This window comes from Polyodon spathula, chromosome 14 (genome assembly GCF_017654505.1).
Source record: "Polyodon spathula isolate WHYD16114869_AA chromosome 14, ASM1765450v1, whole genome shotgun sequence".
NCBI lineage: Eukaryota > Metazoa > Chordata > Actinopteri > Acipenseriformes > Polyodontidae > Polyodon > Polyodon spathula.
In genome coordinates this window covers 29,237,495-29,250,465 of record NC_054547.1, presented here as the reverse complement: position 1 = coordinate 29,250,465, position 12,971 = coordinate 29,237,495, and the positions used below count along the sequence as shown (strand labels likewise).

General features: G+C 37.4%; 1 protein-coding gene across 1 annotated transcript in view; it reads right to left on the bottom strand.

The window, feature by feature from the left end:
• LOC121326645 (PEX5-related protein-like) overlaps window positions 1-12,246 on the bottom strand; it is a 49,228-nt gene extending 36,982 nt beyond the window's left edge. Inside the window, exons 1-2 of the mRNA XM_041269980.1 lie at window positions 12,133-12,246; window positions 3,052-3,163 (exon numbers count right to left, since the gene is read on the bottom strand). Of these exons, the coding sequence (XP_041125914.1) occupies window positions 3,052-3,163; window positions 12,133-12,201 (181 nt within the window). The 5' untranslated portion in view covers window positions 12,202-12,246. The remainder of the gene's footprint in view (window positions 1-3,051; window positions 3,164-12,132) is intronic.
• Between the last annotated feature and the right edge of the window lie 725 nt (window positions 12,247-12,971).

Here is a 12,971-nt window from a genome sequence, read left to right as displayed (position 1 = left end):
ACCTTTATGCTGTAGAAGGATCAATGAATGCTGCAAAATATCAAGACATTTTGCACTCTTATTTGCTACCCAGTGATACTGGACAGAAGTTTGTATTCCAGCAAAGTCTACAAAGGATTATCTGAAAAAAAGGAAGGTTACAGTTATGGATTGGCCATCTCAGTCCCAAGACTTGAATCCCATCGCGATGTTGTGGATTGACTTGAAAGCTGCTGTTGCAAAAAGGAAACCAAAGTCGATTGCAGAACTCAAAGCTATATGTGTTGAAGAAAATATCTCCGGAAAGATGCCATGAACTGGTTTCAAAATACAAAAAAAGACTGCAAGCTGTAAAGGAAGCAAAGGGTGGGCTCACAAAATACTAATGCAAGGGTGCCCAAATACTTTGTCAAAGTAGAAATGATAGAAATCACTTTCTTTGTAGTTTTCTTTTGTCAGCGACTATAAATCACAAGCTTCCAAGAAACAAACAAACATCTATACAAACTAACCTATACAAACTGCGTGTTTGCTGCAGCCATTTGTACATAGTTAATGGTTTAATAATGAAAAAACAACAGTCTTCAAATTAATGATATCATTTTTGGTTTCACATTGTATTACAGTTTTGTTGGATGGGGTGTTCTAGTTTATTTGAATGCAGCTTGATTCACAGATGGCACATTGTTTTAGTGACTAAATAATACATTCCTAATTAGAAGCTGAAGTAATAGGAACCCAGAGGGATGTGTCATCTTCACTATATCAGCATTAAAGGGAAAATAATGTTTACCAGAGAAATAAAGGAAGATTAAAGGTTTTAATTTGTCATTTAATTGTATTTTAAGTAGCACAGTTGATCTTAGTGAGATTTTAAAGATTGTCAAAACATATATTAAGTATTATTTTCTTTTATAAGGAATTTTAGAATTACAAAACCATTGGGAAAGAAAAATTATTACAGAAAACTCCTTTTATCTCTTGAACACAGCTCACCATTAGAACCATCACAATCTGTCGATTTAATCTGGGAGATGATCTATTAGAGGGCTGTCCAAACTACAGCCCACGGGCCAAACATGGTCTGCAAGCTGTCTTCACCCGGCCCACGGCACCATGCAATTTTACCATTAAATGCAGCACTCTCCTATACATAAAACCAAACCATATTGTGGGATCGCGGGAGACAGCCTAATAGGAGGTGTAATAGGAGTTAACAGACAAAAAAAGAAAATAAATTAAAACCTAAGGAAAAATAAATCGCAAAGTAGTTCCCCTGAGATCAACTTCCTCAACCATCCGTGCTGTTAGCTGCCCCATCCACCCTCGCAAGACCGTCATTGGTTTATCCCACTCTCACGCTCTTTCTTACTCCATGCAATTATACAGTTTTTTTAGTGTTTTTTTTTTTTTTTTGTTTTTTTTTTTTTTTACAAAACATAAAGGGAAATGTGTTTGTTTAATTTGCCAAGAAGCAGTCTAAATTATGAAGGGACTTAATGTTTAAAGATACTACGAAACAAAGCACAAAGCATAGTATAAGAAGTAAACTGGAACAGAGAGTTTACAAAAGGCAAAGTAGTTGGAGGCAAATCTGTCGGCACAGCAATGTTTATTTTTCAAGAGAAAGCTACTCAAGCTAGCAATGAAGTGGCACAACTGATTGCACAGCATGAAAAAAAAACTTTCACTGAAGGTGATTTCATAAAAGGAGTGTGTCTGCAAAATAGTAGATATTGTATGGCTGGAAAAGAAACAAGAGTTTCTAAATGTCAGTCTAGAGAGGAATACAGTAGCACAGAGAATAGAGGATTTGGCAAGTAACTAGAGGAGCAGTTGCCTGAAAAGGGGTGAGGAATTTCCTCACTGAAGTGGAAGATGGATATGGTGATGTAATATATCATTCCGATGCACACTGGCTTAGCAGTGGTTCAGTATTGAAATGTTTTGGGTTTTTTTCACTCAGATAAGAAGTCAAGCCATTCTTATGAGAAAAAGAAGATCCTCTTAATTACCTCACAGGTCCTACATGGTTAGCAGACCTTGGCTTTTTCATTAATATCACTGCGTAACTTAATGCACTCAATACCAGCCTCCAAGGGAAAAATAGCATTGTTTCACAAATACACTCAATATACACTGTCAAAGCGCTTGTAGTGAAACTCTGCCTGTTTGAGAAACACGTCAAAGATCACAATGTTGTGCACTTCCCATCATTAAAAGCTGTCATTGACAGTTTTCCCAATAAAAGTATCCCTGAATCAATGGAGAAATATGTATCGATTATATCAGCCTTAATTGCAGAGTTCAACAAGTGCTTTAAAGACTTTTCAGTGACTGACAAGGACACCCTTGCCCCTTCACAGTGAATATTGATCAAACACCTGAGAACTTGCAGTTGGAACTAATTGAACTGCAGTGTGATGATATGCTTTGCAGCTGTCATCAAGAGCAGCCTTTGACACAATTTCACAAGTGTCTGTTTCCTCCAATTGAGACGACACACAAAAAAAAAGATGGGTTTGTTTGGTTCAACATATATATGTGAACAGACATTTTCTATATTGAACATAAACAAGACTCGCCTGAGATCAAGTCTAACCGATGCCCACCAGACATCACCCAGATACTCAAGTCCAAGATTCAGTTGCACAACTCACTTTAAAACATTGTAAGCAACTGCTTAATGGTGAATAATACTTATGTAACTTTAGTATAGTTTGCTATATCTAAGTTTGTTAACAGTATAATATAATATATATATATATATATATATATTATAATATATATTCATAAATATATCAGTTTATATATATAAGTATATATATATATATATATATATATATATATATACACACACAACATGTGCACACTATGTAATACAGATTATATAACATGTGCATACTATGTAATACAGGTTATATATCTGTGGCCCTCTGCTCATTGCATGTTATTCAATCTGGCCCTCAATGCAAAAAGATTGGATACCCCTGATCTATTGGGACCAGTTCTCTATTCAAGACTCACTGGAGCAAGGACCTCATCCCAAGCAAGAGTGCAGAATACAGTTACCTGCTGTATTCGAGGTTACTAGCCGTGAGGCTCCATGGCATTTTGTTTCACACAGGAAGTCATCAATGGAGGGACTCAGGAGGGGTCTGCTTTCCTGCTGTTCGTTCACCAGCTGGAATCAGAAACAAAAATTAAATACAAAGGATTAATGCATCGAACCGCTCTAAAGATTGGCCTGTCGAAGGTTATTTGGCGATCATTAAAAAAGTTTGTTAACACTTTGCATTACGTATCTCTAATTACTGTGTATTTACATTTAAGTTACTTATTAAATACATGTATACTTACACATACTTACAATGCTATTATGCATAATTACAATGTGCTTAATGTGTATATGTTTTTGCACAATATAACCCTGCCCTAATTCTAAACCTAACCCTTTTCTGATGCAATTGTGTACTTACATATATCCAAAAAGACTTACACATTAAATGCAATATAAATTTGCATAATAGCATTGCAATTATTTGTAAGTACACATGTATTTACTAAGTAAATACACAGTTGTTAAACGAATGTAATGTAAAGTGTTACCAAAAGGTCCTACACTTGGGGGTTGACTTCTATGCAGCAAGGAATTTGAAATGCATGCAAAGAAAGATTCTTAAAACATTCTACATTTTAATTCAGGCAACAAACTTATACATGATGCAAAGCTCTGTCACTGCATGTGTTGTATTGCTCTCCCCCCGATGGATGACCTCAGGTCTCAGGACTCAGGAGACTGTATGTCTTCAAGCAGATACTGTGTAACAACAACTGCTCTGGGGCCACATATTGTGCTCATCAATCCTTTCAAGTTTGCTCATTATACATTATACAAGTGAGCTGACAAAACTGTTACAGTTATAGGAGCAACTTTGTCCTATGCTGTTAGAATCTCAACTGCAAACTAGCTACCTAGCCATGACAAAACACCATTTCTGCGACCGGCAGGGTAAACACAGATGATAAGTTTATCCTATTTATCTTCACCTGCACAACCATTATTTTTTTAAGTACATATTTTGAATGAATCTGCCTGAGGAGATTATCTGAAGTCCATTGACACAGTCATGGTGACATTTATCAAAGCTATGTTAACGGCCTATATTTTAACAAGGGATCTCCTACAGTTGGAAGGAAGCCCTGAGAGGACACTGTGGCACAGCTCCACAGCAGAATGCTGAGGTCTATTTCAAAGAGGTGTCAGTTATTGTAGCTTTGTAAAAAAAAAAAAAAAAAAAACATGATGTTTACAATGATTTATTGTTACAAAAGATTTATTAGTGTTCTTTCTTTTAAAGTAAATTACATTCTTATAAATATAATACATGTAAAGCTTATAAATTGCTTGGAAATGTAACATTTATTATCACTATGGCTCTTACTTTAAAAATGTTTTTAAAAAAATACCTAACCACAACAGGTGTTAGTTGTTCTATTTTTATCATTGGCTATTTTTATCATTGGAATTGAAGACAAAAATAAGAAAGCCAAGCATACTGTAACTGACATGAATATCTACATTTAAAACTAAATCCACGTATATAATGTAATAGGGTTAAGCTTTCATTGCATTTTATTTTGTATTTAAAATGATTTAAGATGTTTTGCTTTGTTCATTGTGCTTTGATTATTTCATATTAGCTAGTTTTGAAAGAATGAGTGAATCTGTATAAGGAAATAACAGTGTAATGAATTCATTAGTCCAGTTGTGTGTCGCAGGATACTTTATAAAGTTTGATTAAGAAGAACGACAGAGAGCTGGGAGGAAGTTTACGATAACGTGAGCATAGATGCTGGTCTGGGAAGTAAGAGCGGTAAGGGGTTTTGACAAAATGCTACTTTGTGTGTAAAACGGGGTGAGCTGACTGTGACGTTTAAAAACTATAGCATAGACTGGCAGTGGTGTGTATCCGCATATAGCAATCAATTGCAGCTCATGGGTTGCCGGCACTAACTCTGACTGTAGTGAGAGGGGTAGGGGGAGATCTAGAATGGCACCTATGTAATTGTTTAGCCTGTAAATTGAAAATCCAGTTCCTTTCTTTGATAGCTGTGGGAATGGGATTATTTAGCCAATAAAATATGTGCACGATGCTCGATATCTGAAGTACGTTGGAGGTGAGATTGAGGACTTGCTAGGTTTTGTTCCCTGTTTAGTTGGAGTTCCCATTTACTTTGATTTGAATATTTCTTGTTGATGGAGTGTCCTCAACCACATCTCCAATTCACCAATGTAAGGGCATCATCATCTGCAGGTCCTAATGGAGTTCCATACAGAGTGTGCAAGAGTGCTTCTGGAGTTCTACAAATCCTGTGGAAATTGATGAAAGTGGCATGGGACAAACAGGTTGTACCAAGAGCTTGGCGCCGAGCAGATGGAATCTTTATACCAAAAGAAAAAGACTCTACAAGCATTGATCAGTTTCGTCCTATTTCCCTATTAGATGTAGAAGGCAAGATTTTCTTCAACGTTATTGCTCAGAGATTGTTAACCTACCTATTAAAGAACTGCTTCATTGACACTTCAGTACAAAAAGCAGGCATTCCGGGTTTCCCAGGATGCTTAGAACACATCAGTGTAATCTGGCAACAAATTCAATCAGCAAAAAAGGAGAGAAAGGAGCTCCATGTGACATTCCTGGATTTGGCTAATGCATATGGTTCAGTGCCACATGAACTTCTTTGAGCAGCATTTGATTTTTTCAGCGTACCGATGACAATAACAAATTTAGTGAAAGCCTACTTTGGAGATTTGCAATTTAGTTTTTCAATTTCAGAATTCAGCACTACATGGCAATGCCTAGAAGTTGGAATAATGGCAGGATGGAAAAGGAGGTCTTGGTCTCAGTTCACCTCCTCCTATGTGGCACAAGGCAACCCCAGCTCAATGGAGGAAGCTGGTAGTCAATGAGATGCAAAAGCAGGAGGAGAGGATCAGGTGTGTAAAGGCCATTTCCCAGGCCAAGCAGGGAGAATGGGAGAATGTGGAACAACACAAGATCGGCTGGCAAGACCTAGGGACAATGGAACACAGCAGGTTCAGTTTCCTCATCAGATCAACATATGATGTTCTCCCATCACCACAGAACCTAAACATCTGGGTGGGTGAGGATCCCTCATGTTCTTTGTGTTCATCACCTGCAACACTAAGGCACATTTTGACAGGATGTAAGGTGGGTCTTAGTCAAGGACGGTTTACTTGGCGCCATGATCAGGTGCTGCGATGTTTGGCCTTAGCATTGGAAGACAAGCGTAACCTGACCAATAAGTTGCCACCAGTTTCATCAAAGCATTACACACAAAAGACTATATTCCACTGTCCAGGAGAGCAACCACCAAGAAAAGGTGATAAAACCATACCTCATCCAGGACAACTGGAAGCTGACTGGAAGGTGCTGGCAGATGTTGGTCAATGACTTATTTTTCCACCTGAGATTGCCACCACTAACCTTCAACCAGACATTGTCTTGTGGTCTGGATCAGCATGCCTTGTTCATCTAGTAAAGTTAACAGCCATGTGAGGATGCTGTGGATGAGGCTTATGAGAGGAAGAAACTTTGTTATGCTTAACTAGCTGCTGAAACGGAACAGCGAGGATAGAGAGTCCAAGTTTACCCAGTGGAGGTGGGATGTTGAGGATTTGTGGCACACTCTACAACTTGGTTTCTCAGAGATGTCGGGTTAAGTGGACAAGAGTTGCATCACCCAGTGAAGAACTTATTTGAAGCGGCAGAAAGTTGCAGCAGATGGAAAAATTCTGGATGGGGATCTCAAGCAGAATAGAAAGAAAGCAACGCTGATGTATGGGTAAGTAAGCTGGGCTGAGCTGAGTGGGGGATGGAGGCGGGTGATGCTGGGACGCCAGAATCACTCTTGAGGTGTCGTGGGCTAGTCGACGAAACACAGAGGATGGAAGGTGCCCACTTGAAGACCCCAGAGATGTACCCTACTTAGCTCAATCCAGACGGTTGTCATGCTGATGAGCTGGGGAGACCACACTGGGTTGATCCCCGGAGCCAGCATCGCAGCCGTTGTGTGTGTAGATGCGCTGGGGAGGCAAAATAAGCTTATCCCTGGAGCCTGCATTACACTTCAGCAGTCAACACCAGGCAGAAGGATATCTACATCATCAGATGGAAAGCAACGCAAATGCATGGAGATGCAGATGGATCACATTAGTTTACTGTAATGCTATGTCTTAGTTGCTGCTTATCTTGGTGAGAGCCGAGTTCAAATCAGCATGAAGTTTAACATCTACTCTCATGTAATGGAAATAACTAACTGGATTGTTTTATTCTGCTTAGGTGCCCTTCAGTGCTTTATAACCTGTGATGCTGACTTGTAAACAAAGCTGTCTGTAATTGTTGTAGCTGGTTAACCAATATGCCTTATGAAGCCCTGGAAAATTATCAATTTGATATAATCTCTGGTTGTAAATGCAGAAAGCATATTTTCTCTTATAAATAAAAACTTGAACTCCATTTTTTGTTCTCCTCTACTTTTCTTGTAGTTCTTGCATTGCTCTTTCCCAATAAAATAACCTGTGCTGTTAAACTAGGTGCTGTTTTATAGAACTGGCGTAGTCGGATTACTAAATGGTATAGCACTGGCGGCTTAACCTGAGCACAGTTGCCCGCGCTGTCGCTGTGCTTCCCCTATACTTGTTTGACTCTCTCTGAGGCCCACTCCCCACCCCGTGACACACATATTTGTAAAGAGTAAGAGAGAGAGAGAGAGAGAGAGAGAGAGAGAGAGAGAGAGAGAGAGAGAGAGAGAAAGATTGTTAAAACATATGTAAACAGGTTCTATGGTAGAGTATCCATCCTCAAAACTGGGCCTCTCTCCAGAGCTGTTGAGAAAGATGAGGGCAATAGCTGGAATTGTTCAGAAAAAATGTCTGCAACAGAATCTCTGACAAGCTAGTTTTTCAAATCAAAAGTTGCCAGTTTTGACGAGAACAGCTATTAACCTTAATTTTGAACTGGATTAAATAAAAAAAAAACTAGAGGGAGGTTTTAAGCCCCAAGTTATTTCCCTTCTATAGCTCAATTAAGGTTCTTGCACCCAGACAGAACCCCTGCCATTGCTAAATGAGTCTGTGATGACATTTATTAATCCTTCTACCTTAAAATGGATACACCTTGAAAATGTGATTGAGCAGCACTGTACACTAGGGAAATAACATGAGTCATAAAGCGTCTCTCTGTGCTCTGGTTGACTCCTTCCTATTTGAGATTAGAAAACATGTTACAAGGATGGGTGCCATTATATGGATCCACCTACACTAATGCTGCAGCATGTGTTGTTTTTAAATCTGTCTCTGTATACGTTTATCAGGATTATCCATCAAATCTCACTTCTGTGGAGAGTTTTGGAATTAACGTCCACCCATGATAATCATTTTAATAAAACTGTTTCATGACGTTTCAATCTGTTTTATTTTTAGGATCGAACACAAATCCCTTGTTTTTGCCTGTACCCAATCACACATTTAGTCACTATGTTTACAAGTACTTGAAGGGTAATCCAGAATTATGTAATGGAAATATTTTGCTAATTGTGGAGTCCAGGCAGGAAGCCAAAAGATATGTCTTAGATGTCTTTGTCAAGGGAACCCTACGCTAGTTAAACTCCTGGGAGTTTTCCTGAGAAAGTCAAAAGGTTTCTTCCGGTTTTGTTCACAATCTACTATATGGGAATAAATAGAGACAGCATAATTAAAGCAGGAATGTTAACAACCTAGTTAAAAAAACGACTAAAGCTTTTAGTACTATAGGCAAATCTAGAAAGTTTTTTTCTAAAAGTTTTACCTTAGGAAAAACTCCTATTATATATATATAGATCTATATATTATATATATATATATATATAGATATATATATATAGTATAGATAACCTTGAACAATTAGTATCTGTGTTAAATATCAATGCGAAATTCAACAATGGGGAAAACTAGCTTGATAATTTAGCAAGTAAATTGTTATAATACATTCCAAAGTGTTCCAGTAGTCAGGAATTAAAATGTTCCTCAAAAGTTCACAAGAAAACTGCAACATGGTGATTTCAAGGAGTTGTTTTAGAGCATTTGTTCAATATTTCTAGTCCTTATGGAAGTTTTAACATTTAGTTATTTGGTCATATAAATATATTAAACTTTTATGTCCTTGGTTAGTAAATACACAATAACACAGAGGGTGCATGACGATTCGAAGTAGGTAACGCAATAATAAATAAAAAATAGGTTAAAAATACTGTGTTGCAGATGTCTAGTTTTATCATGCTGAAGATACTAGCGGAAGAACTGTAATGCTGGCCAGCTTGCTAGTGTTTCTGTGCTGGCCATCAATTCACAGAAAACAGATTGCTGTGGAACACCAGCAAGTGTGGGATAAACTTCCACAGCTGACAATCTGGTAATACAAACTATTGGAGTACGCTTTCAGAAAGAATATCAGTGGATTTACATTTTACATCTGAGGAGCTAGAGGTAACAATTTTACAGAAAGACAAATTATTATAGAGCGAGGAAAGTAGCCCAGCTGACAGAATGCAATTGTTGCATACAGTGTCTGGTATCAAGTGCTATGCTATACAGGTGAATACTGATTGTATTCAGGGATTTAAAAGTCTATATTGATTCTCCTAATGCAGGCCACCTTGCAAGAAGTATGGTGCCAGTCAGTGAAAGAAACTGTCCCATGTAGTCAGACTTTAATTGAAGTAAAGTAGGTCTGTTTAATTCCCTGCCACCGTGGATGTGTAAAACATGGCAATTAAATGTCAGCGCTTCCTATTTCTGTATTGGTTAGTCAATTAGATCTGGCATGTTTACAAGGATGGTTCAGTTGTAAATGCTTAAGTAAAGTTGAAAGGCCATCCTGAACACTAAAAAGAAAGGTTAAAACTGAACAGAAAGCAGACATTTAAAACAAATAAACTTCATCGCATCCTAAACTCATGAGAATGAGATGAAGCCAGACCCATAAGCTGGCATGACTTATGAGTATAAAGAGCCAAATACAGTATTAAAACAACATTTAAACAAATTCATCAATAACATGGCTTGCTAGCCATTAGGCTAAAACAACAACTGGATTTCTACTGATAAATGCAATGCATGTGAGCAAAATATTTTAGAAGAATGCATTCTTACAGAGCACAACTAGACAGGAGATCAAAAGCAAGAGGTAACAAGATACATAGACTAAGATATGAAGAATGCAGATTCTGAAGAGTACAGATTCTAACATTTCTATCAAGACTACTGGTAAGGAAAACAAAGGACAGTTTTCATATCAACATCAGCTGGTAATTGGATTCATTGTAGGTCAAATGTGATTGGACGAGAAGATTAACCAACTGTCCATGAATGTAAAAATGAATGTCAACAAAGGAGAAAATATACTTACCGTGAAACGAGGTATGCATTATTGCCAGCCTTATCAAGGCTAACCTAACTTGTGGATACTGGTCAACTAATAATAATAAGCAGGTTTAAAAATAAATAAATAAAATAAACAGGGTTTATGTTACATTATGGTGCTTCAGAAAATGACAAAAAAAGTATTTTCAAGTGCATTTAACAACTAAATTATAAAGGAATAAGGAAAAGCTTCAAAGGAATAGGAAACACGCTATAACAGGGTATAACAAGAATGGGGTGCCAAGAAAATAAAAAAAGGAGATAGCAGGCAAAGACAGAAATTGTATTGAAACCTGTAAATGACGAGAGCATAAAGAAAAACATAATGTGCTGTTTTCAAATATTAGAACATTTTTCTAATGAGTCAGTCAACCCCTAAACAAGTATTTCAATGCACAACAGCATACAGTACATAATCCCATTGAAAAGAAACCAAGATAAACAGCATTGTGGGCAAGAGCAACACAGCACACAACACGCAAGGCAACTAGGGCACTCAGACTAAACTATATTGAACCCATTATACTGCTCTATTCCAAACGCTATATAAATTGTTCACCAGGCACAGAGACACAGAAAGATTTTTATTGCATGGCAAAAATGAGCAATGAGGTAATTACTTGTTAATAATGTAATGACATTCTATCAAGCTCTCAAGTTAAAAAAAAAAAAAAAGTGGTGCTTATCCGGTGTAAAAGAGCCACGCCTCCAGAGAATTCCAGTGCTAATTTTGTATCCGCTGTTGTTGCGGATGATTTTAGTTAGAATGCTTTTTATCTCACTGTTGCCATTATCTTGCACTGCGTAACATATAGTTAACAGGTACAGTACAGAAAAGCTGCCACCGTAACAAGCACAGAGAAGGACACACTAACCGACAAATGGCAAAGCACATCGCTCAAGAAAGAGTAACTTTCAAAAGATGTTCAAGCCTGTAGATATTTCAAAAGAATAAAGGCAACAGTGAAATCTGAAGAGAGTTTAAAAGGCTCAACGTGTAGAAAAAAGGTTATAACAAAAGTAGAGCATTATTGAAAGTGGGGCTGAAATAAATCTGTAATAGCAAATGCATAGTGCTTGACAAAGATAAGGATATAGTAGTATATTTAATTAAGTGTGTACTAATGGCAGGTATTGTGTAATTAGGAGTCTCTCTCACATATGTATGGCTGTATTTAATGATTTGAAGAAGAGAATAGGAAAGCAGTCTGTACTTGAATGTTGGTATTCTTGATACACCTGTGTGATATCATGAAACTATAGTGTTACTGTGCATTTTAACCCTGTCCCCCCTGCATTACGTTCTGGCCATGAGGCAATTACAATGACGACATTTAACAAACTACGAATGACTCATATATATTTACGCTCCAAAAAAAAGCCCATAAACGTAAACAACTTTTTTTAAGGGCAACAGCTTTTTTGCAGTATATTCTTGTAAGAGGGGAAAGGGTTTTCATTGTTGGCAACGTTCTTTGGCAACAGTTCAGTTGTATGCTATTAAAAATGGATTAACATTACCGGTATTAAATAATTAATTTAGAATTTTAATTTTGTTATGGGATTTATATAATGATTCCTCAAACTTTTTTTTTTTTTTTTTTAATCCAGTTGTTACACTAGCAAGTAGCAACTTCCTGTTGGGAAGCCATGATTAGTCTGCCCACCTGGGATGTCATAGTGAGGAGAGGTTTTCCTTCTGTAGACTCCTTACTTGGTATCTCCTTCATCACCATGGCAACAGCCTTATCTGCAGACCTACAGCCTTTCCCCTACAACAGTGAAATCAACAATGACTTGTGTCAGGACAATTTGAAAGCTGTTACCAGTTCATATATTAAAATATTGTCTTCCCAAGGGCAGCTGCATCATCATTTATATAGAAATATATCAGTATTAAACAAACACACTTAGCTATACAGATTTGAAACAGGGAACATTTAATCTTGCAGGCCTACAGGGTCACTGATGTGAAACTGTTAAAAACCCTGTGCAGGCGAGTCAATCACAGTTTGAGTCAGTGTCTCTTATCTCTGACCTTGAGTCTGCTGTCAAGAACCTGATCATTCAGAGCACTGTATTACTGTCGGTTATGAAATTTGAATATCTGTTATTCTTTTTCTGGAAAGAAGGGGTATAAGTAGATTGAAGACAGCATCATTTGCAACGGCAGTTATGTTTTTAAAGGTTGTGTCCTCTTTTCGCTAGCTAAGTGTGACCACAGCTATATGTATGTACAGTAGACCTACACAGATATGATTTATGACAACGACAACCCCTCACTGTCAGACACACTATGGGCCTTGTATTCCAAAGTTGGTAAAAGTTTTTACAAGCATTTGGGGTAAGTCTGCTGTACTTTTAAAAAAATCATTTACACAAAACATGATTTAGGACCTTACAGGTGAATTTACACCTGAATATATACTTAGTGTTAAATTACTAAGCTTTGAAACCAGCCCCGAGAGTGACAGGGGGACTAGAAACTAAAACATGTATGGAATCT